At 44.5% G+C, this 26826-nt stretch overlaps 1 protein-coding gene across 1 annotated transcript; it reads left to right on the top strand.

The window, feature by feature from the left end:
• Positions 1-26476, top strand: sspn (sarcospan (Kras oncogene-associated gene)). The gene is made up of 3 exons (XM_043713353.1): positions 1-533; positions 14816-14902; positions 25518-26476. Exons 1-3 carry the CDS (start codon positions 267-269, stop codon positions 25881-25883), a joined length of 720 nt encoding a protein of 239 aa, XP_043569288.1. The 5' UTR covers positions 1-266; the 3' UTR covers positions 25884-26476.
• Positions 26477-26826: the final 350 nt, after the last annotated feature.

Here is a 26826-nt window from a genome sequence, read left to right as displayed (position 1 = left end):
CGCTTTGGGGAATTTGTGCAGGTGCCTCGGAGGGCCTGTGCTGTGGGCTGTCCGGATCCCCCCTTCAACTTCTCCACACACCTCCCCTCCTCCAGTTGGGGCTGGGGGAGGGAGGGGGGAAGAAATCTGGAAGAACTGCCCCTTAAATACTTTCCATATTTGTCCAAAAGGAATCGATTCGCGAGCATCAACGCCCTACACACACACACACACACACAGCGTCTCGTTAGGAGCGGCTGGAACGGGGGGGGAAAAAAACCAAAGCCATGGGAGCGGACGGCAAGCAGCAGGAGAGAGAGCAGGGCAGAGACGGCGGGGAGAGCCCGGCGGCGGAGCCTCAGAAGAGCAGGCCAGGAGAAAGCAAAGCGGGAAGCGAGGAAGACGCTCACAAGTGTTGTGGCTGCCGTTTCCCCATCCTCATCGCCTTGTTGCAACTGGTCCTGGGCATTACCATTGCAGTGGTCGCCTTCATAATGAAAACTATCAGCTCCTCCTTGCTGGCCAGGGACACCCCGTACTGGGTTGGCATCATTGTAAGCAGCGTGTGTGTGTTTTTTTTTAAAAAAAACAAATATATCCCCTCCCCCATATCAACATACAAAACCACTGCTTTTTCTTTTTGCAATGTCTGCTTCACAACTCCCGTTTGTTGCTTTATCCAAACCGATGCATGCCAGACAGTGTTGCTTTGCATTTGAGGTGGTCAGTGCTGAGGGCTGTGTGTTTTACCCAGGGCTGTTGCAAACATACGGCGGTAACATTGTATCCCAGGCGATTGTCACAAGACACAATGTTACCGCTGTCGCCCACTGAAGTGTTACATTGTAGCGGGAGGCAGAACAGGGCAGGCGGGAAAGTGAGCATTTTCCAACGGGACTCAAATAATTCACCAAATAAATGCCGTGGGAGGGCTTCCAAAAGGGAGGTCAACTCACTTTTAAGGTACGAATGCAAATCTTTTGGTTACTGTATTCCCACGACACAGAGAGAAAAAAAATGATTCTACTGTCAGACACTTTGAATACCGAAAATTGACTATTGTAACTTTTTCCAAGTCTTAACGAAACAGTCGGAGTTTAGAAAGAGTCAGATGTATTTTGGCAGCCCTTCCCTTGAGGGATTTGGAAAACAAATAGTGGTGAATAATAATAGCTACGTGAAACTTCAGCTGTTTTCGACATGTTGGTGGGCGGGGTGGGGAACTGTTATACAATCTTGCTCTCTGGTAGGAGTGACGAATCTGATTGTGATTCAATGCATAAAACTATTACTTTTCTTTACAATGAGACACTAAATGCATTTTGCTACCACTCCGTTCCACTTATTTACAACGCTGACATAACCAAAGATCCTGCAACTGCACAGCCATGTTGCGAACTTAATTGAGATACCGAATGGAAATGCATTCAAAGCGCTACATTGCCAGCTGAGAGAAATTTGAGTGTGACACGTTCATGTACGCGCTTTCCATTAGAAATGTGGATGCTGGAATTTATAATATACAGCTTCACAATCGGGATTGATCTATATCTGTCTGCTTTGGCCCACACTGCTACCTCTGAAGATACCAGTTGTTTTTGACTCACTGTGATTAATTTTAAAAGTAGTTATTGCATAACATAGATGTTTATTTTTCATTTAAAATCTTTTACAGGATGTGGGTGTTACTAACAAGGTCAGTATTTGTTGTCAGTGTCTAATAGCCCATGAACTGAGTGGTTTGTCGGCCATTTCAGAATGCAGTTAAGAGTCAGTCACGTTAGAGTTTAGAAGAATGAATGGCAACCTTAATCAAACACATAAGATTCTTAGACGACTTGACAGGGTAAATGTGGACAGGTTGTTTACCCTTGTGGGAGAGTCGAGGACCAGAGGGCTTACTCTCCAACAAAGTGAAGATTTAAGGCAGCGTCAGAGAGTCATACGGCATAGAAATAGACCCTTCACTCCATGTTGACTATAATCCCAAACTAACTAGTCCCAGCTGCCTGCGCTTGGCTCATATCTCTCCAAATATTTCTTATTCATGAGCTTACATTGTAACTGTACCCGCATCCACCACTTCATCTGGAAGTTCATTCTGTGTAAAAAGAGTTGCCCTTCATGCCCTTTTAAAATCTTTCTCCTCTCACCTTCAAAATATGCCCCCTAGTCTTGAAATCTCCCACCCTGGGGAAAAGACACCTGTTATTCAACTTACCTATACCCCTCATGATTTTATAAACTGATGAGGAGGAACTTCTTGTCTTGGGAATATCTGTGGAATTGTTTACTACAGAAGGCGATCAAGGCTGGGACATTAAATGTGCTCAAGGCTAAGATAGATTTTTAATCAGTAACACATCATGGGTTATGGAGAAAAGGCAGCACAGTGAAGCTGAGGATAATTGGATTAGCCATGATGGCGGAGCAGACCTGAGGGGCTGAATGGCCTACTTCTGTTCCTCTGCCTTATGGTCATTGGGTTTGAAGTCACACATGGGCCAGACCAGATAAGGACCAGATTTTCTCCCCTAAAGCATGTTATTGAACTAAATGAGTATTTCCTGACAAGCGATGATAATTCCTGGTCACCATCATTGAGCCTTATGTGCCCAGAGCATTAACATGGGCCTCTGCTTGACTAGTCTGTAACCAGTGTGTATCTCTATCAACTGCTCCATATTGTCTTTTAATTAGATTTCTACTGTTACTTTGTCTTTTATCATGACTCAGTATTCAGCAGAAAGCTACTAACTATTTCTTTAATAATGTCAAGCTGTTATCCAGCTTAATGGATGATATTTTGAGATCTGCTCTACATAACATGGAATTAAAATTTAACCAAAGCTCCCACCTGCTTTGTTTCAAATTCACACAGGACTCCACTGAACTATTCCCATGACACTGTGTGACTTCCTGCATTATAGTTATTTATAAATGTAATTTGTCCTCAGAGTCACAGTTTTGTTGCAGTGGCCAAGAAATCTTAAATCTTTAAGATATGTTAAAATTTTAGAGGCTGGATAGATTTGAATTGGTTGATGATCTCAGGTTTTGCTCGGAGTAACTGGGCAGTAATTAATCTGTGGCCTTAAAGGGACAGTTTAAGTTATGTACAACAGCCCTTTAGGGGCTCTTGTGGTGCAGTGGTACTGTCCATACCTCTGGGCTAGCAATATACAACAATGTTACATAGAAATAGCTACAGTTGTCCTGTAGCAGCACAATTCTGTGATTTACAGTAACTGTTTTCATGAACAGTAGATTATCTAATATAGAGTAAGTAATGTCATAGAGTCATAGAGATGTACAGCATGGAAACAGACCCTTCGGTCCAACCTGTCCACACCGACCAGATATCCCAAACCAATCTAGTCCCACCTGCCAGCACCCGACCCATATCCCTCCAAACCCTTCCTATTCATATATCCATCCAAATGCCTCTTAAATGTTGCAATTTGCAGCCTCCACCGCATCCTCTGGCAGCTCATTCCATACACGTACCACCCTCTGCGTGAAAATGTTGCCTCTTAGGTCTCTTTTATATCTTTTCCCTCTCACCCTAAACCTATGCCCTCTAGTTCTGGACTCCCCGACCCCAGGGAAAAGACTTTGTCTATTTATCCTATCCATGCCCCTCATAATTTTGAAAGAGACTGGGCAGCTATCAGCTATTCCTTTGCACAGCAGTTGCTTTCAAATGTTTGTGTGTGTGGATCATCTTTAAATATTGACACATCCCTTGTCCTAACTTTGAAAAGAAATTGCCGAAAGGGAAATGGGTTTGTCATTGTGGAATGGAAGCGATTCCGTGGTAATGCAACAGGCAGGATGCAGGAGCAAATTGACCTGAAATGCTAACTCTTGACTTCTCACCATGGATGCTGCCAGACCTGCTGAGCTTTTCCAGCAATTTCTGTTTTTGTTTCAGAATCCCGATGATAGTTTTGCCAGAAATGCAATCAATCAGAAACTCCCCTTTGCAGTGGAAAGGCTTGAAGGTACAAACTGGCTGATGGTTTGACACAAGTTGTTATTTGTGCTTCAATATTACTGAAGGCAGAGTGTCCTTAAAATGTCTCCTCCTTATGCTTCAACTGCCCTGTGATATGCAACTTCCAGGATTAATGGTGCTGGAAAAGCACAGCAGTTCAGGCAGCATCCGAGGAGCAGTAAAATCGACGTTTCGGGCAAAAGCCCTTCATCAGGAATACAGGCAGAGTGCCTGAAGGGTGGAGAGATAAAATCTCTGTGATAAAAGCACTGCTGTGCTTTTCCAGCACCACTAATCCAGAATCTGGTTTCCAGCATCTGCAGTCATTGTTTTTACCTATATGCAACTTCCAGATGGACAGGGAGACAGCATCCCAGTTTCCAGTCCAGGGGAACCTGCTGCTTCTATAGTTTAATTCCTTTCTTTCTTAAATTGGTTTCTTTCACTTATTTTGAAAGTAAGAAAGATTGGGAGAAAATGAAAAAGGCAAGTTGGTGAGCTCTAAGACACGCGTATGACCTTAAATGAGAGTTAAGAGTGAACACGGTCGGGAGGAAATGATTCAAAGCTGGTGAGAGCAAATTGGCCACCTGCCAAAAGGAGGACATAAAAGCAAATGGCTGATTCAATCTCACTCACTTCATGCTACTAGCCAAGCCAAACGTTAGTCCCAATATCTGAAAGTTTCAATATTTTAATAGGCCAGGCGAATACCATGCATGTGTGAATGAGGAACAGAATTAGACCATTTTGCACAGCTGCTGAACAAGACCATAGGTGATGTGTTTGTATGTTGAATGATATCTTACATCCTACCCTGAAAACCAATGAAGAGAATTAAAATGGGAGTCAAAGCATTTGGGGTTAGGAATCATGGTGGTTTAATTGGAACAGTGTGGAATGGATTGAAGAGATCTTCGGTTCTTGACTGAATCTTCCCGAGAGGAAGATCTCAATGGGTTGGTCAGATGGGCGATCAGTAGCAGATGGTATTTAACCCTGATAAGTGTGAGGTAATGCACTTAGGGAAAAGGAGCAAGATGAGGGAGTATTTAATGAATGGCAGGACACTGGGTAGCTTAGAGGAACTGAGTGATTTTGGGGTAATTATTCACAGATCCCTGATGTCAGCAGAGCATGTGAATAGGATGGTTAAGATGGCACGTGGGATACTTGCTTTCATCAGTCACGGCACAGAGTATAAGAGCAAGGAGGTCATGATGGAGTTGTACAGAGCGTTGGTCAGGCCACAGCTGGAGTATGGTGTGCAGTTCTGGTCACCTCACTGCAGGAACAATGTGATAGCATTCTCTGAAGGGGGTACAGAGGAAGTTCACTGAGATGTTTCCTGGGATGGAGAAATTGAGCTATAGAAACCAGAAAGGCTTGGACTGTTTACTTTAGAGCAGACAACACTGAGGGGAGACATGATTGAGGAGCATAAGATTCAGGACAGGGTGATTAGAGAGCAGCTGGTTGAGGGGGTCAATCATGAGAAGGCATTGTTTTGGGGTAGGGGGAAGGAGATTGAGAGGGGAATTGGGGAAAAGCCTTTTTCACTCAATGGGTGGTGGAAGTGTGAAGTGGGAAGGTAGCAGATGCTGGAAACCTTACAACCTTTTAAAAAAAAGTATTTGGATGAGCATTTCAAATATCACAGCATTCAAGGGTATGGGACAAGTGCAGGAAATTGGGATTAGCGCACTTTTTAGTGGTAGTTATGTCAGTGCAGACTCAATGGGCTGAAGGATCTTCTCTATGCTGAATGAATTAATGAACCTAAAAACATGATGGACATAGCGTTCCCTCAACCAATTATATTTGCTCCACAGAAAGTTCTTCATGCAGAGAGTGATAAAAATGTGGAACATTCTACTGTAGCAAGTGGTTGCAGAACGTAGGATGGTAATATTACTGGGCTAATCATCCAGACGTTGCCGTTAATTGTCTGGGTACTTGCAATAGTGGCTGGTGGGATTTGAACTGGATTAATAACTATGGAATATAAAGTTAGTCACAGTAAAGAGTACCACTGTTACTGATTGTTAATAAAAACCATACTCTTGAGGGGAAGAAATCCATTATACTTATCTACCTGGTCTGTGTGTGGTTGAGCAAGCCCATTCAGTTCGTGGGTGGTTGAGGGTGAATGAGAAATAGCTGCATCTTATGAACTAATAAGGAAAAGCCACATGAGAAGCTGGGTAAGTAAGCTGAGGAGGAAAATAGCAGGATGTGCAGGTTGGATTGGGTGAAGTAGAGTGGGCAGAAGCTCATGTGAAGCATGCATCTGTTGGGCCGAATGGCCTGTTGCTTTGCTGCAACTTGTGTGTAATCCCTGATTGCAATTGGGAGAATTTGCTCCAGGTTTGTGCCTTTGGGGAAGGTATCTAAGATCTCAATGTAGGTGGGCACTGCAGAGGGTAAGATGCATTATTTACTCTTCCAATTCCATTTAGATTTAGCCCCTTGCTCATTCCCTCCCTTTGTGTTATCATCGCACTTCACCTGGTGGGGGATTGCTTTGGTTTGTTAGTGGTTTAATTTGTCAAAATGGCTGATTTGCTAGTGGTTGATTAAGTGAAAATATCTCATAGATTGCAAGAACTTCTGGAGGATGACTGACGTACTTCGGGCAATGTGCGTGGCTCAGGAAATTTAAATCTGTGACTGAGACAATCCGTTGGAATCATAGAATCTCGACAGTGTGGCAGCAGGCCATTTGGCCCATCAAGTCCCCGCCAACCCTCTGAAGAGGATCCCACCCAGCCCCACACCTCTACCCTAGCCCTGTAATCCCTCAATTCTGTAACTGATCAAAGACAACTCAGTGGTAAAGTAAACATGGATAAGTGGTACATGAAAATAGAGAGTCCAGAGGGCTAAGTTTAAGGTGAGAGGGGAAAGATTTAAAAGGAACTTAAGGGGCAATTTTTTCACACAGAGGGTGATGCATGTATGGAATGAGCTGCCAGAGGAAGTGGGGGAGGCTGGTACAATTACAACACTTAAAAGGCATCTGGATGGGTACATGAATAGGAAGAGTTTAGTGGGATGTGGCAAAAGTGAGGACTGCAGATGCTGAAGATTAGAGTTGAGAGTGTAGTGCTGGAAAAGCACAGCCGGTCAGGCAGCATCCGAGGAGCAGGAAAGTCGATGCTACGAGTGCAGCGTAGGTTCACGAGGTCAATTCCTGGAATGGCAGGATTACCTTACACTGAAAGACTGGAGCGACTGGACTTGTATACCCTTGAGTTTAGAAGACTGAGAGGGGATCTGATTGAGACATATAAGATTATTAAAGGATTGGACACTCTGGCGGCAGGAAACATGTTTCCACTGATGGGTGAGTGCCGAACCAGAGGACACAGCTTAAAAATACGGGATAGACTATTTAGGACAGAGATGAGGAGGGTGGTGGCTGTGTGGAATGCTCTGCCTCAGAGGGCAGTGGAGGCCCAGTCTCTGGATTCATTTAAGAAAGAGTTGGATAGAGCTCTCAAGGATAGTGGAATCAAGGGTTATGGAGATAAAGCAGGAACAGGATACTGATTAAGGATGATCAGCCATGATCATAATGAATGGTGGTGCAGACTCAAAGGGCAGAATGGCCTACTCCTGCACCTATTGTCTATTGTTTCGGGCATCTGGCTCCTCAGATGCTGCCTGACCTGCTGTGCTTTTCCAGCACCACACTCAACTTAGAGGGATATGTGGCAAGTGCCGGCAAATGGGACTAGATTAATTTAGGATATCTGGTTGACATGGACGGGTTGGACTGAAGGGTCTGTTTCTGTGCTGTACATCTCTATGACTCTTCTCAGAATGGAGGATTTGAGTTATAAGGAGAGACTGGATAAGCTGGGCTTTTTTCACTGGAGCAGAGGAGGTTATAAAATAGTGAGGGGTAAAGTGAATGGGAGGTGTCTTTTCCCTAGGATTGGGGACTTCAAAACTTGGGGGCATATTTTTAAGGTGAGAGGGGAAAGATATTAAAAACACACGAGGGGCAATGTTTTTACACTCGGTGTGGTTTGTGTGTAAAATGAACTTCCGGAAGAAGTGTTGGGTGTGGGTACAGTTACAGTGGTTAAAAGACATTTTGATGTGTACATGAATAGGGAATGCTTGGGGGGTTGTGGGCCAAGCGCAGGCCAGTGGGACTAGTTTAGTTTGGGATTTTGTTCAGCATGGACTGTTCAGACTGAAGGGTCTGGTTGTATGCTGTATGACTCTGATAAAGTTTGGAGCAATAGTAAATGGGAATTTCAGAAACAATAAACAATTCAAAAGCAAAATAAATTGATCACTTAAAATTAATTATCATTTAGGTGTCAAGCAGCAAAGCTAACTGATAAAACCTTTTGCTTGGTTAAGAAGACGATAGAGAGAGATATAGATTAGGCACCAACTCCAGTCGAGATGATGGGAGTGGGTCAACAAAGGAGCTGAATTAAACTAATGTCAGATTTGGTTTACCCTGTGGCAGTGCGCCCTCTAAACTGTCCTTGGGACATTTGAAATAAGTGTGCAAATCACTAGTAGACTGACCCCGAAAGAGAATAATCCTCATTTTCCATGGGGAAGGTGTAGTGGATGTCTGTGTGTGTTTTTGACTCACTTTCAGTCACACACAGAATTATTCTCTCACGCACGCACGCACACACACACATGCTTGTTCACTCACAGTACATACAGAACCACATACCTATACACACCTAATCACTCGCTGATCCATACATACACAGAATTATTTATTTATTTGCACGCACACACACACAAACAGAGAATCTCTCACATATGGAGCAGATGAAGTGAGCAGCATTTTAAAAAAAAATGTCCGGGATATATGGGCGTCATTGGCAAGGCTAGCATTTGTTTCCTAACCCTGATTGCCTTGAAATGAGAGGCCATTTCAGAATCAGAACAATACTCCTGTATGAGGCAATGGAGAACCAGATTGGTTTTTCCTGACAATAGTTTTCTTGTTGATGGCTTTATTGAAACTAATTTTCTGTTCCAGATTTTTTCCATTAATTTACTGTAAATTCTAACAGCTACTGTGGTAGGATTTGAACCCATGTCTCAGCACTTCAACTCACTCCCAGCAATGAGCTGGCATCTCATTACGGCAGCACGGTGGCTCAATGGTTAGTACTGCTGCCTCACAGCACCAGGGACCCGGGTTCGATTCCAGCCTCGGGCGACTGTCTGTGTGGAGTTTGCACATTCTCCCCGTGTCTGCGTGGGTTTCCTCTGGGTGCTCCGGTTTTCTCCCACAATCGAAAGATGTGCAGGTTGGGTGGATTGGCCACGCTAAATTGCCCATAGTGTTCAGGGAAGTGTAGGTTAGGTGCATTAGTCAGGGGTAAATGTAGAGTAATAAGGTAGGGGAATGGGTTTGGGTGGTTTACTCTTCAGAGGGTCAGTGTGGACTTGTTGGGCCGAAGGGCCTGTTTCCACACTGTAGGGATTCCATGGATTCTGGCAATCTCGATAAAACGCAAAACGCATTAAGAATTAGGAGGATATTGGGTTTGTTGAAGTTGGTAGGAAAAGGCTCACTTGGAGCATAGCACTGGCCTAGTCAGTGAATGGCCTCTTTCTGTGCTTCAGAGTCTGTGCAACATAATGCAACACAGCATAATGAGTCTTTGAAGTGGGAAAGCCCATTTTGAACCATTGCCGATGACTGGGGAGGCAGAATGTGGTCCTGCAACAAGACTGTTCTGGTTTCCAGAATGCCCAAAGATAGAAAAATGTTATAGCGTCAGTACCAAAAAAAACCTTAATGTTGAGAGATCCAACGGTTAATTTCTCCCCCAAACCTGGAAGACCTCTCAGTCTCGATTTTGAAGATATTAGTAATAAGATGCAAATCCTTTATTATTTTGTAAATGTGTGGTGCAGGGTTTTAATCTTATGGTCGTGATTTATTGAGTCAGTAATAAAGTAACATTGATAGTTATATAATAAAGATTAATGAACTCTAATAAGACAAAGTTCCTATAAGGATTAACTATTATTTTCTAATAATGAGTATGAGGTTGTCCTATTACCATTAATAACTAGTTTGCAGACAACACAAAAATAGGGGGAAGTGAGGTTGTGAGAGGGATACAAACAGTTTAGAGAGATAGCGACAGGTTAAGTAAATGGGTGAAAAGTTGACATGTGGAGTATAATGTGGGAAAACGTGAAGGTGTTCATTTTGGTAGGGAGAACAAAAGAACGGTAGTATTTAAATGAAGTAAAACTGCAGTCTAAAAGAACTCTGGGGAACTTGTGCATGAAACACAGAGAGCCACAAACAAGGGCAGCAGGTAAACAGGAAAGCTAAAGGAATATTGGCCCTTATTTCAAGGGGGTTGGAGTAGAAGAGTAAGGAAGTCTTACTGCAACTGTACAAAGTGCTGTTGAGACCACATGTGTTTGGTCCCCTTGTTTAAGGCAAGATATTATTCCATTGGAGGCAGTTCAGAGAAGGTTCGTTGAGATGATCCCTGGTGAGGAGAAATTGTCTTAAGAGCAAAGGCAAACAGATTGAGTTGCTCACTGGAGTTTAGAAGAATGATCTTAATGGGCCTGAGAGGGTCAATGCTGAGAGGATGTTTCCCCTCATGGGAGAGTCTAGGGCCAGAAGGCACAGTCTCAGAATAAAAGGGAGCCAGTTTAAAACTGAGAGGAGGAGGAATTTCTTCTCTCAGAGTTATGAGTCTTTGGAGCTCCTTGCTGTAGGGCAGGGTCCATTTGTAGGTATAAGGCTGGGAGAGAGAGATTCTTGACCAGTCAGGGAATCAGGTTACAGGGAAAGTGCAGGAAAGTGGATGTGAGGAGTGTCACATCAGCCATGATCTTATTCAATGGAGGAGCCGGCTCGAGGGGCCGAATGGCCAACTCCCATTCTTATTTCTTATTTACCATCTTACTTACAATCAATGGATACGCTTAAAAGTCCTTCCACATATCTTTACAATATAAAAAAATCACAGATTCTGCAGAGGCTTTAAATAAATTACAAAGTTAGTGTACAGCTTCTGGTTCAAAAGTAATTGCAACTTTAAAGGCTCAAAGTGTCTCCTTGTTAAAAATGTTAATTTTTTTTGTTCTGGAAATTTGTTGGTCTAGGTCTCAGATCCATGAATCTAACCTTTGTGCAGTTCCCCCTCATCCCAGGATAGGCCTGTTTCCTGCTCTGAGGCAGGGGGAGAGATTCAGTCCGAACCCCACTGTCTCCAGCCCAGAATTTCTGCAAATGCATCTTGTCTGGTTGGAGAATAGGGAGTTCATTTTCACTTGGACAAAAGCCCAGGCTTTCTCATTATTATAGCGTTTCAATATGTTTGCAGCAATTGAAGACAGAGCTGACATTAGTACTGACATTAGGGGAGATGTCAGAGGTCAGTTCTTCACACAGAGTGGTGGGTGTGTGGAATGCACTGCCAGCAGTGGTAGTAGAGTCAGAGACATTAGGGACATTTAAGCGACTCTTGGTTAGGCACATGGATGTTAGTACAATGAAGGGTATGTAGTTAGTCTGATCTTAGAACTGGATAAAAGGTCGGCACAACATTGAGGGCTGAAGGGCCTGTACTGTGCTGTACTGTTCTATGTTCTAAAGGAAAAAGTGAGGATTGCAGATGCTGGAGATCAGAGTCAAAAAGTGTGGTGCTGGAAAAGCACAGCAGGTCAGGCAGCATCCGAGGGGCAGGAGAGTCAACGTTTCGGGCAAAAGTCCTTCATCAGGAATGTGGAGTGGAGGGAAAATCTCTCTCTCTGCAACCCCCAGGTTGTGCCGATCACCTTCCCAGCTACCTCACCCCTACCCTCCTATTAGGAAGGTGGGGGTGAGGTAGCTGGGAAGGTGATAGGCACAGCCTGGTGGTTGCAGAGAGAGAGAGAGAGAGAGAGAGATATTTATCTCACAGCACCACCCCCTCCCATGTCTGAAATGGAGACTCTCCTGCTCTTCAGATGCTGCCTGACCTGTTATGGTGATCTGTGCCAAGCCTAATTGTTTTGCTGCTTGCACACTGAAAAATGTTTCTGCGTTAAATTATCGCCCAGGATATTTCCTTTCCACTGAAGGGCTTCCATCCTTGGGGATTTTTGTCTGCATTGTCCTTCCTGGGTCATGTCCACCTCCTGTTGACAGTTGGCTTTGCCAAGTTAGAAGTCGCAATCTTGGAATAGATTGTCCAGCCCATCCAACTGATAGTTCCACGGGAGCAATTCGGTTCAGTCACCTTTACTCACTTGCCCTTTCCTAAAAGCCCACTTTCCTTCATCCCCCCCGTCTAGTCTAGATTCATAGAATCCCTACAGTGTAGAAAGAGACCATTCGGCCCTATTGAATCTGTGCCAAGCCTCCGAAGAACATCCCACTTGCCCCACCCTATCCCCGTAACCTCTCATTTCCCATGGCTAATCCACCTGGCCTGCACATCCCCTGGAGAGTACAGGGCAATTTAGCGTGGCCAGTTCAGCTAGTTGCATACCATCTTTGGACTGTGGGAGGAAACCAGAGTTCCAAAGCAAACATGGAGAAAATGTGCAAACTCCACACAGACAGTCACCCAGGGCTGGAATCGAACCTGGGTCCCTAGTGCTGCAAATCAGCAGTGCTAACCACTGAGCCACTGTGCCACTCCTGATTTATCTTAAATATCAGCATAGTTCCTGTCCCAGCCACTGTTCCTGGAAGTGAATTCCTCCACCTCACAGTCTCTGTGTTTGTCTTGCATTCTGCTCGAATTACAATTAATCTTGTATTTCAGATCCCTCCTTCCCCAGGGCCCTTTCAGATTTGGGAACTGGTTATTTATCAGAGACTGAGGGCAGGCAGGGTGGCTGGACTTTCGTTCAGGGCAAGTTGTCATGATCATTCCCCACAGTTTATAAGGTCTTCAGTCAGTCCCACATTTTGCACTTACCCCAGAGTTACTCAATGACAGTCACAGAGGTAGACAAATGTAGCGGTGGTTAAATGTTTCTCTTTAGACTGCCTGGGGCTTTGTCCCAGTTATTAGCTTACGTTTTAGGCCCTCGCTAGTCTCCTGTCAGTCCTTCACCATGCTCACAATTCCCAGTTCTCTGCTCCTCTCTTTCATGCCAATATGTATCTCCCTCCCCATAACATCACGGTCCCCTCAAGTGCCAATGCAGTAGGTATTTGGATGAATGGGCATGTAAGTGCCGAGGGCTGGGCTGGGCTGTTGGAGGGTGGGTGACTATGAAGAGTTGGCAAGGCGTGGGAGGGGGTGGGGCAGAGGTTGGCAAGGAGGGCTCATGGGTAAGGGCGTTTGACCTCCTCTGAGAGGCATAAATAAGGTAGATAGCCACAGCTTTTCCCCATGTTAGGGGAGTCTAAAACTAGAGGGCGTGGGTTTAAAATGAGAGGGGAGAGATACAAAAAGGACCCAGAGAGACAATGTTTTCCATACAGATGGTGGTGGGTATCTGGAAGGGGCTGCCAGAGGTGGTGGTGGAAGCGAATACGTTAAAAAAAAAACATCTGGGCAGGTACATGGATGGGCATGTATGGAGGGACATGGCCGAAACGCAGGCAGCTGAGACTAGATCAATTGTGAAAACTGGGTGGCACTGACAAATTGGTCCCAAGGGCATGTTTCCATACAGTAAACCTCTATCACTTTTGAAGTCCGGTCTGATTTCCCCAGTGTGCTCGGTCCCTGGACCTCCTAAGGTAAGGTGGTTACCTCCCTGTCACAAGCTGGGGAGGGGCAGATCAAAGTTACCCTTGAGCAGATTGTAACCTGGAGGCAAATGTTTCCCCAGGACCTGAAGGAACAAGTTTGCACTTTTCAATTCAGTCTCTGAAGTGCAGCTGCTTTTAATTTGGAACAGAGGAAAGTATATTCACATACAGGCTCTCTGAAGTTCTCAGCAAGCCAGTCAGTCCAGTCAGCACAGTTCATCCATGAGATAGCTCACTGCCAATCCAGCCAAGGCCAGAATGGAAGGGGAGGAACTGCCAACTTTGATAATGTGGCCGTCACACTCAGAAGGAAAATTAAACTGTTTCAGTGTTGCAGTGTTTCCTGGCAGATGGTTTCAGACACTTCCTTTGAGTTTTCTCCACTTTACAAACAGTTTCTCTCACCAGTCTGTTGGAAACTCAGAACAGGAGGCCGTCTGGGGTTGGCATATTTTAACTTCAGCCAAGGAAAGATTACTGGTGGCCATTTCTAACACTGATGCTTTATGAAGGGCCTGTCGAAGGAGCTTTCCAGAACAGGTAGACCAGATTCTTCCGTAATTCCTGATGATAGTGACAATGGACTTGGGAATAACGCTGGCCACCTTGAATTTCTTTGAGGGTGTTTACGAATTTGTTTGAGGATTTTAATTTGAACGAGCTGGCATTCAGAGTGAGTCTACACGTCACTACAAAAGATCTTAGGGTCTCAAGGGCTGGATGGTTTGCTTCGGTGACTGACTGTCAGTCATATCACCCTGCTTATGTTTCCCCATAAATGTTGCACACAAAATGGTCATAAAACATCACTCACATTTTAAATCACGCATACTTGCCAAGAAGGATATATACCAACAGATTAACGTTATTCTGAGCAGAGTGCCCATTAATTAAAGTGTGTCATGCTGAAGGTAAATATTGAGGTTCTAGTCATTGGATCCTTTATAAATATTGTTTGCCTGATGTGCAGAAGCAAGATGCTTATCTGTTAATATAGAGTATGAATGTTTCCTGTAATGCTGCAGTGTGAGGAATGCCTGAGTAACATTCCGTAAAAGCTATGATGAACCTTTAAACAAAAAAGCTGTCTACATGTTTCACACGGAAATTTTACTTTCCAGATCTGTGTGGCGGCATTACTTGGATTCTACATGTACTGCATCACTTACCAAGTCGACGAGAAGACAACGTTACAGTTCATCATAAAGGTAATTAATTGATGACTGAAATCAAGTAACAGTCTCATCAGTATGTATTCTAGTCTCACTAACCTATGCAATTGGGCATGATAACAGCCTATCTATTCACCAATTTGTCCACTCCTCATTCAGATGAGATACCACCACAGTTTATAGACTGGGCTGTTGCTGATGAATTAATTGCTTTCAATTGTTGAAGTTCCCCAGGCAGATAACCTGTTTTTCTACACATCCATCGCCAAGTTAAGGTGTTATGGAATGAACTGGAGCATCGCCAGTTGTCATAAAAGTAGTGAAGTGTTTCATAAATCTTTAGAAAGTTTGATTGTGTCAATCTCATGGACTAACTTATCAATAGCACATTCCTGGTGACGAAATAAAAACTTACCTTCCGCAGGACATTCATTACTACACAGGCCTAAATCGTTGTATCACAGAATGGTTACAGTACAGAGGCCATTCATCCCACTGTGTCCATGCTAACCCTCTGACAGAGCTCCTCAGCTCGTCTCACTCCTCTGCCTTTACCTTGAACCCCTTCAAATCTTTTCCTTTTAAGATAATTATTGAATTTCTTATTGATGGCTGTGACTGAATCTGCCACCTGCACAGTCTCAGGCATTGCATTAAACATCATGACTCTGTGAAAAAGTTGATCCACGTGTTACTATTGCATCTTTCAGTGACCGTTGTAAATGTGTCCCTTCTCATTTGTGACCCATTCCCACTGGCAACTGTTTCCTCCTACCAACTCTGTCTGAACCTCTTGGCCATTTTGACCATCTCTGAGGCGCCTTTATAGAAGTTTATAAAATAATGAGGGGTATGGATAGAGTTAATGTCAGCTGTTTTTTCCCTAGGGTGTGGGATTTCAAGACAAGGGGGTCCGCGTACTTCCAAAGGAAGTGGTGGATGCGAGTACAAGTACAACGTTTAAGAGACATTTGGATAAGTACATGAATAGGAAAGACATTTGGATAAGTACATGAATAAGTACCTGTAGGGGTTATGGGCCAAGAGCAGGCAGGTGGAACCAGTTTAGTTTGGGATTATGTTTGGCATGGACTGGTTGGACCAAAGGGTCTGTTACTGTGCTGTACGAACTTACTCTTGTAAATCTCCTCTGAGCCTCTCTCCTCTGGAGAAAATGGCCCTGGTTTTTCCAGCCTATCTTTGCAACTGAAGCCTGACCCTGGCGATCATTTTTTTATTCCCTGTACCCTTTAGATCCTTGGCTAGGGGGATTAGCTCTGGTAATTACAGGGAAAGGGTGGGACCTGAGTAGGATGCTCTTGTGAGACTCAGTGTAAACATGATGGGCCAAATAGCCTCTTTCTGTACTGTAGAGATTCTAATTTGAGGATTTTTCAAAAATACATTGTTTTGGTCACGAACACTAACTCATATCTGCTAGAAGTGAATAAATAAATGATTTAATGAAGTACTCTTAATCGAGTCCTTCTTCTATGACATCAGTTTTGTTAATGAATGCAACCAGATTTGAGACTGACCAGAGACTTTGAACCCAACTCTCACTACCTCACCTCTCCATTGAGAAACGATAAAAGTTAAAAGCTAAGAGATTTAGCAACAGCTAGGTTACTTGACATTCCAGTTGAGGTATAAAGGGATGTCTTATTCCTGGCAGTCCTCATTATTTAAACTGATAGGAACATTTTTCATGCACTATTTGGAAAAAGTGTTCCAAAACATATAAACACAAAATAAACTTTATTTCTTTCATTCTACTATTGTTGGCTACACTGTGACCGTCTGGGCAGTACTCTTTAGAATTGCCTCTTCCCCCTAAAAGTCTTCACCTCTTAACCTTTCTCTTCTTCTCTGATTATGCTTCTTAAAACCCAGAATTATACCCATTCCGTAACCTAATACCTTCTTCCGTGGTTAAGGGTCGGACTTTGTTTATTGCTGGTGCTCCTATGAGACACCTTGAGATGCCCCAAGTGTGATAAGGACACCAAATAAATCCAAATTCTGAGGAAGGGTCACTGGACCCGAAACGTTAACTCTGATTTCCCTCCACAGGTGCTGCCAGACCTGCTGAGCTTTTCCAGCAAGTTCTGCTGTTATTGTTAAATGAGTACACATCAGTGCTAATCCTTGCATTTTTATTTATGTCTGAAATTTTTTGAAAGGGAATGTGGCTAAACACAAAATGATTTGTATGCTTACTTTCTGTTTTGCAATTTGTGATCAGCACTTACCTTCATGTCATCTCTCTTGGCCAGTTGTTCTGTAGAGAGACAGCCATACCCTAGGTATTTGTCACCTCAATGGGCATGAAGATTGGGCAAATATATAGGTGGGGATTAATTTCTTTTTACAGCTCAGTGAAAGGAAGGTTCCAGCCCGGGTGCCATTGTGTGCCAGTCAGGAGGTTGTATGTTCAAGTCTCACTTGAGACACATTAAAATCAAGAGTGACCTTTTCTTATTTCAAAAATATACTTTATTCATGAAATAATTTGATGGTCATGCCAAACATATGTAAACATTTACATACAGAGATCAGAATTTATCATTTGTATACACAGGTCTGTACGTTTAGCCATCATATGTCCATATATTTAGCTGAGGGGTCAGCAGAGCCCAAATGACTGCGTGGGCCCCCTGTTCTTCTTTAGGCAGGCAGGTGGTCTTTCCCCACCGCGCCTTGGCGGCAGCTGCCCCAAGCTCCAGCGCATCCCTCAACACGTATTCCTGGACCTTGGAACGTGCCAGTCTGCAACACTCAGTCGGGGTCAACTCCTTCAGCTGGAAGATCAGCAGGTTTCGGACCACCCAGAGAGCGTCCTTCACCGAGTTGATGATCCTCCAGGTACAGTTGATGTTCGTCTCGGTGTGCGTCCCAGGGAACAGACCGTAGAGCACGGAGTCCTGCGTCACTCCTTTGCAGTAACTGAGTGCCTGCTGCACTTTCAGGAGTGCCACCTTTTGGGACGATAGGATAATCGGGGTCTCTGCTTTTGCGGTCAGTGTTAAAGAAATTCCATGGCACTATTTCAAACCTTTGCATTTTCCCTGTGCCCTGGCTGTTGCATATGTCAACATTACTCAAATAGATTAGCTGGCCATTATTATCACGTTGAGGTTTGTGGAAACTTGCTGTGCATATATTGGCTGCCATGCTTCCTGTATTACGACAGTGACTGCATTTGGAAACAGTGATTCATTCACCAGCTGTTAAGTACTTTGGGATATTCTGTGGTCGTGAAAGGCAATATAAATGCAAGCCTTTCTTTTTAAAATAAGTTTTTTTAAAAAAAAAAACGTCCGTGTCAGAATGCCCAACCAGTGGGGCTGCAGATTGCCCAGTGATCTGGCTTCTTCCCAGGGTGTACTGTCGCTGGAGAATAGGCCAGACCGGCTGCATTTGGAAACCCTGGCCAGGACCAGGGCGTTACCACATGCCTCAAGCTTTTCAACGTTGGCTGTCTCGTCTGTCTTCATAACTGAAACTCTCCAGGCCAAGCAACATTCTGGTAGATCCCCTCTGCACCCTCTCCGGTGCTATCACTTCCCTTCTAGAATGTGGATTCCAGAACTATACTCAATACTGTAGCCAAGGTTTTCTACACTCCCAGCCCTGTCTTCCTGCTGGTAAACCCCATGCCTCATCTAATAAAGGCAGCTTGTGGACTGTTGCTTTCAGCAGGATGTTTCTACCTGTTGGGGTAAACTTATATTATAGGAGACAGTGAGGTCTGCCGATGCTGGAGATCAGAGTTGAGAGTGTGGTGCTGGAAAAGCACAGCAGGTCAGGCAGCATTCGAGGAACAGGAAAATCGACATTTCGGGCATAAGGATTCCTGATGAAGGGCTCTAGCCTGAAACGTTGATTTTCCTGCTCCTTAGATGCTGCCTGACCTGTTGTGCTTTTACAACACACACTCTTAACACTAAAACTTATGTTATGTCTCATAATATGAGAATTAGACTTGGATATCTTAGCATTGAAAGATTCAATAGATCCTTGTTACTGATATATTCATATATTACAGTCACTGGCATGTCACTGTCTGAACTAACGCTAAGCTATTTGGTTAAAAACAGTAGTACATTCCAGCAGCATTTCATGCTTCAAGCGGCTCCAATAATGATGGAGTCTGAGACCTTTCTAACCTCAGCTCACATCCTCTGATATGACGATAACAGCTTGAGCATGTCTCTTAAAGGTGTACTGCATACTAACTGTTTGTCCTTAACACAATACCTCTAGCCAATTAAAACATCTGGTGCTCACAGCTACAATTTATTTCACAATGGCAGGTTGACTATGTAGTGATATCAGTACAAGTTAATTGTGTTTTATTGCACAAGCTAGAGGTGGTTTAATGTTGTATTGCATTAGACCACTGGAATGATTTTGGATAGATGAAGACTTATCGTTCTCTCAAATATAAGCTGTAGACTTCAATTGGATTGTGAGGTGGAGGGTTGGGGGGTGCGGGGAGGGGGGCAAGTGTGGTGCTGGAAAAGCACAGCCAGTCAGGCAGCATCCGAGGAGCAGGAGAATCGACATTTCGGGCATATGCCCTTCATCGGGAATCAGAGTTTATGCCCGAAACATCGACTCTCCTGCTTCTCGGATGCTGCATGACCGGTTGTGCTTTTCCAGCACCACACTTGCGACTCTGATCTCCAGCATCTGCCATCCTCACTTTTTCCCTGTGAGATGGAGGAGGTTTCAAGGGAAGACCAGAATGTAGAGAATTCCTGTATCAGGGGAGGAAAAGGAAGTTAAGAACATACGTCAATCTAAACTACGACAACAAGTAGCTGTCTGACAGAACACCATGGGGTGACCCCACTGCACCGTGTGAAATGTTCTCACAGTGTACAGACCAAAGTTTCCGCCTCACTGACACCAGCAGAGTACCCTCTTTGTAGAGAATTCCTGTATCAGGGGAGGAAAAGGAAGTTAAGAACATACATCAATCTAAACTACGACAACAAGTAGCTGTCTGACAGAACATCATGGGGTGACCCCACTGCACCGTGTGAAATGTTCTCACAGTGTACAGACCAAAGTTTTCGCCTCACTGACACCAGCAGAGTACCCTCTTATGAATTGCATTGCCGTTGATGGGATCTTCCTGTGCCCAAATAGGCTGCAATGTTTTCTCATGTTAACAGCGTGACTGCACTTCAGGAATACTCGATTGGCTACAAAGTGCTTCTGGGAGTGTCCCGAAGGTGTCTGATTCCTAGATCCTGGAACACTGACCGGGAATCAAGCGCGACTTCAGATGAGGAACCAGGACAGAGGGAGAGGGGAGGGAAATGTTGGTGCTATTACAATGTAATTGTCTGGAATGGAATTTCATCAAAGTTTCCACTTTTTGAAATCATGTAATTATTATTGGTGTCTTGCTGACTCTGCTGCTGTCAGAGTGTACTTGTTTAGCTTTGTACAGCTCCGGTGACCAGCCGGTGTTCGAGTTCAAGCACAGAACTCTCTGAAGGTAGCCAGGCAAGTTGGACCAGTTCTTAAGAAAGCTTCTAGGATCCTTAGGCTTATAAAGAGTGGCGTAGAGTATAAAAGCAAGGAAGTGACATTACAGCTCTCCAAATCATTGATCAGGCCACACTTGGAGTATTGTGTTCAGTTACGGACATCTTATTTAAGGAAGGATGTTAAAGCCCTGGAGAGAGTGCGAAGGAGATTTACTAGGATGACATTAGGAATGAGGGATTTAGATACAAGGAAAGATTAGATAGATTGGACTTGGAGCAGAGAAGGAGACAGTGGGGTCTGCAGATGCTGGAGATCAGAGTTGAGAGTGTGTTACTGGAAAAGCACAGCAGGTCAGGTAACATTCGAGGAGCAGGAAAATCGACGTTTCGGGCCAGAGCCCTTCATCAGGAATGATGTAGAGCTCTGGCGGGAAACAATGACCCTCCTGCTCCTCGGATGCTGCCTGACCTGCTGTGCTTTTCCAGCAACACACTCTCAACTTTGAGCGGAGAAGATTGAGAGATGACTTTATTGAGGAGTTCAAAATTTTGCACAATTTTAACACCGTAAAGAAGGTTATTCAGTTTCCACTAGTTAGTATGTCAGTAATTGGGGGGGGGGGAGGGTGTCACAATTTCAAGATTAGCAGCAAGACAGCTCGGAGTGAGATGAGGAGAAATTTGTTTGCTCAGAGAGCTGTTATGAGTTTGCATGTGCTGTCTCAGAGAAAGGTGGAGGTGGCTTCCATAGGAAGTTTCAAAGGCGGGATGTCTACATATATTTGAAAGTGATGAATTTCGTGGGCTACAGAGATACGACTGAAAAATGGGACTAGCTGGGTCGCTCTTTCAGGAATCAGTACAGGCATGATGGGTCGAATGGCCTCCTCTGTACTGTAAATTCTGTGACAAAGTGGAGGGACAGGTAGTGTTGAAGAAGTGGGCAGGCTATAGAAAGACTTGGACAGGTTAGAAGAGTGGGCAGTTTTGAGAGTGTGTTGCTGGAAAAGCATCAGGATGAAGGACTCAGCCGGAAACATTGATTCTCCTGCTCCTCGGATGCTGCCTGACCTGCTGTACTTTTCCAGCACCACACCCTCAACTCTGATCTCCAGCATCTGCAGTCCTCACTGTCTCCTAGAAGAGTGGGCAGATGGATGTCAATGTGGGAAAGAGTGAGGTTATGCACTCTGGTCACACGAATAGTGGCATAGACTATTTTTGAAATGGGGAAAGGCTTCAGAAAGCTGAAGCACAAAGGGACTTAAAAGTCCGAGCTCAGGATTCTCTTAAGGTTAACATGGGGGTTCAGTTGGCAGCTACGAAGGCAAATGTAGTGTTAGCATTCAGTTTGAGAGGGTCAGAATACAAGAGCAGGGATGTACTGCTAAAGCTGTATAGTGCTGTGGTCAGATTGCGTTTGGAATATCGTGAGCAGTTTGGGGCACTGTACCAAATGAAGGATGTGCTAGCATTGGATGGGGTCTCCGGAGGAGGTGTATAAGAATGATCCCCACGGATGAAGGGCTTGGTATATGAGAAGCAGTTGAGGACTCTGGGTTTGCCCTCAGAGTTTAGAAAGATGAGGGGCGGATCTGACTGAAAAACTTACAGAATACTGGAAAGAATGGACATGGAAAAGATGTTTTCACTAGTAGCAGAGACTGAGACAAGTACAACCTGAGATCACAGCTTCAGCGTGAAGGGACGATCCTCGAGGAGTAAGATGAGGAGGAGGAATGTCTTCAGCCGGAGGGTGGTGAATCTATGGAATTCAATGTTGCAGAAGACAGTGGAGGCCAACTGATTGAGTGTATTAAGACAGAGATAGATAGGTTCTTGGTTATAAGGGGAATGACGGTTACAGGGAGAAGGCAGAACAATTGGATTGAGAAACATATCAGTCATGATCGAATGGTGTAGCAGACTCGATGAACTGAATGGCCTCATTCTGCTGCTACATCTTATGGTCTTTACATTTAGTCTTAAATACGCCCAGTTCCGAGATTATGAGTGTGTGTCTATCTGTGTGTGTAGGACTGCAGAAATATTGTGCCTTTGTGGGACTGACTGGGTGTGGGACCAGGTGCTTGTGTGTCAGACTACACGTACATGCCATACTACATGTGTGAGACTGGTGTATCAGCGTGTGTCGATCTGCGTGCCTGTGAGAGTGTGGAACTTCATGTATGTTGTATCCTTTTGAGACCATGTCTTTGTGAGACTGTGGAACTGTGTGTGAGACTGGGGAATGCATGTGTGTCGGAGCACCCGGAGGAAACCCACACAGACACGGGGAGAATGTGCAAACTCCACACAGAGAGTCGCCTGAGGCGGGAGTTGAACCCGGCGCTGTGAGGCAGCAGTGCTAACCACTGTGCCACCGTGCCGCCCTCTGGCACGGTTGTTGATGGTGACAATTGTAACAATCACTCCAAAGAGTATTCCAGCTCTCCCAGAGATGTCTGCTTATGAGAATTAGAGAATTCGGTGTATGCAAGCTCTTCAGCAAGGGTGGCCCATCAGAGGGAGCACTGAGAGAGTCGGAAAATGTTTAGCCCTGTGGAAAACGAAGGGGCTGTGTCAGCAGGTTCGCACAATCCTGCCCCCTACAGGCATTCATTGACATTTGCTGTCCTGCATGGGTGGAGAAAGTGAGCAGATGTTGGAGATCAGAGTCAAAACATGTGGTGCTGGAAAAGCACAGCCAGTCAGGCAGCATCCGAGGGGCAGGAGAGTCGACGTTTCGAGCATAAGCTCTTCATCAGGAATGTCCTGCACTGATACCTGGTTACCTCATGGCTGCTGAGAATAGCCATCAGATTGTCAGTGTTGGTGTAAGTCCCCGAAACAATTTCTGTGTAAGTCTTTTCAGGCCCAAACTGATGACAATGTCTAAAGATGGAGATCTGGCTTGAAAAATTGAAAACTCTAAAGTCTACTGGATAAAGACCAACAAACCCATTTGTATAATGATAATGTATTTTGCCCCCTTGATTAGCACTATACCTACCATCTTACATATTGACTTCCTCCAGCAATGATACTCAGTAGCAGCAGTGTCTACCATCTAGAAGATATACTGCAGCAAGGCTCCTTAGACAAATCTGAGACCTCTCCAATCTTGTATGACACAGTCAACAGATTTTACAGGAGCATCACCACTGTAAGATCACTGCCCTGACATGGAACCATATGCACTATAACTATAGGCACAATAGTAGCATTCAAAAGAACACCAGGATGAATATATGAATAGGAAGGGAATAGAGGGATATGGATCCTGTAAGTGAAGACCGTTTTAGTATTGAAGGGAAAAATATGTTGGTGCAGGGTTTGAAGGGCCGAAGGGCCTGTTCCTGTGCTGTATTGTTCTTGGTATGTCACTTGTTACTGAGTCAGAATCCTGCTCCCTTTCCCTAACATCCCAAATGGGGGAACTCCACTCTGCATTCCTCAGTAATTCAGAAAGAAGACCCAACAATGCCTTCCCAATTGCCCCAGTGGGGTGATAAAGTTATGGAATGGGCCCTTTGTAAATCAGGTCTGTAGAGAGAGAGAGAGAGAGATCTTCAATCATTTTTATTGAGATTCTGCCTGAGCAGCTCCATTACTGTGCGTGAGGGACTGGTCCCCGAGATGTACACTGAGATCAACAACAACTGTTGAAGGAGGCTCACCAGTTCAGTGAAGGACACCCATGGGCCTAGTCAAAAGCTACAGATAAGACCAGGTAATGCAGACTGGCACATTCTAAATTCTAGAATCAAATGGTGGAGATACTGAAGGCTTGACATTCACAAGTCAAAGGTGAGTGAACTTCAAAAGTTATAAACTCTCATGGGGTGATCTGAGGGCAGGTAAAGATACATACACAACATTTGACTGACCCAGACATGTCTGTTGTTTATACTCTCTATGTGTGAATTCCTGTGTGAGAATTATACTGACAGAGACTAGAATCAGTGAAATTTCACAGAATGTCCTAATTTCGGTCTGGGGAGATGCTGTCAGTCAACTATACATCATAAAATGAACATGAACTTCTTAATGTCTAGATGACATACAGCAACAAAGTTGAAGTAATTTGGTGATTTCAATAAAATAACAATGAAATGATATCACTGACCTGAACTAAGTTGGTGCTGCTGTTCAGTTTGTGTGTGAGTGTGTGTGTGTGAGTGTGTGTGTATGTGTGTGCGTGCATGTGTGTGTGCGACTACAGGTGTGAGGGAACTAATTAGCTTCAATCCTTGTTAGTCTGGTTAGTTTTCTGGTTTCTATGGATAGCAAGGGTTAAAGGGATATGGGCCAAATGCTGGCAAATGGGATTGAATGAATTTAGGATATCTAGTTGGCATGGACCGAAGAATCTGTTTCCTTGCTGTACAAATCTATAACTCTAACACATTAAAGTTTTGTGTAGTCACTGGTATTGTCAGGACCACTGTCCAAAGGCTTCTCACCACAGAGTACACCAAAACTGAGTAAAGCCCTCGCAGGCTATATGTTAGACAGGGAGGATGTTAGTTGGGGAGTCTCGAGCGAGGGCACACAGTCTCAGGATATGGGGTAGAGGACTGAGGTGAGGAAATATTTCTTCATTCTCAGGGTAGTGAACCTGTGGAAATCTGTGGAAAACGGAAGGTTGTGGAGGCCAATTCAATGAATATAATCAGGAAAGAAATGCATTTTTTTTTAGATTTTAACGATATCAAGAGGTAGGGGAGAAAGTTGGGATTGAGGATCTGCCATGATCAGATTGAATGGCAGAGCGGGCTCGAAGGGCCGAATGGCCTCCTCCTATTTTCTGTGTGTCAATTGTAAACAGAGCGATCCTCATCAGAGTACCAATACCTGGTTTGCATTTTATGTAAGGTTAAATTAGAATATAATAAACCTTTATAAATTCTACGAAATAAGCACATATTTGGAGATTGGTTAAACCTTCCAGCCATGTCTTGTGGATGGATAATAAAAAATACATGGAAACAGGATTGAGCCAGTCAGTCTTGAGACTGTTCTGCCATTTGTTAGGTCATGGTCTGCCTGCACCTCAATCCCTATCAAAGGTGAACACCAATACAGTTCAAGTGGCTTAAACCTCAGCTATGTTTAACGAGGATGTGTTGGCCTTTTTTCTGTAGCTGATGTACTTCCTGCTGTGCGCCCTTGGCCTGATCCTCTGCATCTCGGCTGTGGCTTTCGCTGCTCACCATTACAACCAGATCACTACATTCAGCTGCCAGACGACTCTCGAACACTGTGTTTGCAAACAGGATCCGGACGACCTGATCGCCCGCACTTTCCACTACAACGACGTGACCGACTGCGAGTCCGTCACCACGACGATCAAACTTTACCTGCTCCTGCAGATGGTTCTCAACCTAATCTTGGCCATTGTCTGTCTTGTGGCTTGTTACGTGATGTGGAAGCACAGGTACCAAGTGTTCTTTGTTGGCCTAAGCTATCACCCTTTTAAGGGTACCAAACAGCAGCAGTCGAAAGTATAGTGTGGACATTTGCAGACCCAACATTGAGCCTGATGCACGTTTGTGAAAAGGATGAGAAATCTGTCCAGTATTCGCTACTTTTTGAACAAGTAAACTTGATTGTATAAATGAACGTGTGTGCAATTTTCAAAGCGCTTACGCAGGGAAGTGTGGTTACACTAGGTGCAGTATTTGTATTCGCTGGGTTGTGTGTTACAGTGTTGTATACCCACGCAGTCAAAAACGAGTCTGATAACACTTGGCTCTCAAAGTTCCAAGAGGGTTTCCAAAACATGGAAGCAAGGAATAAGTTTTAAAATGGTTCGCAGACTTTCACATTCAAATACCTTGCGGTACTGAGTCGTGAAAGGGGTATTGTCACGAGAGAATTGTTAGCTCACCTCTTCAGCCAGCCTCTGTTCCTGACTTGCCCTGAAATCAACTAAGCAACACTGGATGTAGGACACTGCTTCCTACATGTTTGCCAGGCGTGACCCCATCTTGGTGTTTGAAGGTTTCTGAGGCCTTTTCCCCCCTTGTGAAGAGGTGGGGGTCCTGGGGAGTGGGCCCAGTGGGAAATGATGGAGGGGAGTGAGATTGCCTGTTGTTGGGAGGGGGAGCAATGGATGGTGGGGGGTGGTTGTTGACACCTATTGTGGGGGTGGGGGGTGCTATGTATTAGAATCGCCAAGAGAGGGAGAGGATGAGGGGGTGAGAAAGAGGCATGTGGTAAACTATTTGTAACAACTGTTTGTAACATTATATTTCAAATAAAAAGCACTTCCCTTCCCTTACGATTGTGGCCAAGATTCAGGCTGACACTATCAGGCAGATAGTATGCCCTCTATTATAAACAATGCCATTTAAAGGGGTCTCCCGCTGTTGGCACTCCATGCCAGCCAAAGCTCCAGGTGCTAGTCCCACTGGAGCACATGATGTGCAGTTTGGGAATCCCTGTTATAGG

Source organism: Chiloscyllium plagiosum, chromosome 23 (genome assembly GCF_004010195.1).
Source record: "Chiloscyllium plagiosum isolate BGI_BamShark_2017 chromosome 23, ASM401019v2, whole genome shotgun sequence".
NCBI classification, from domain to species: Eukaryota; Metazoa; Chordata; class Chondrichthyes; order Orectolobiformes; family Hemiscylliidae; genus Chiloscyllium; species Chiloscyllium plagiosum.
Note: the sequence above shows the minus strand (reverse complement) of the source record. Positions and strands in the feature narration are given on the sequence as shown.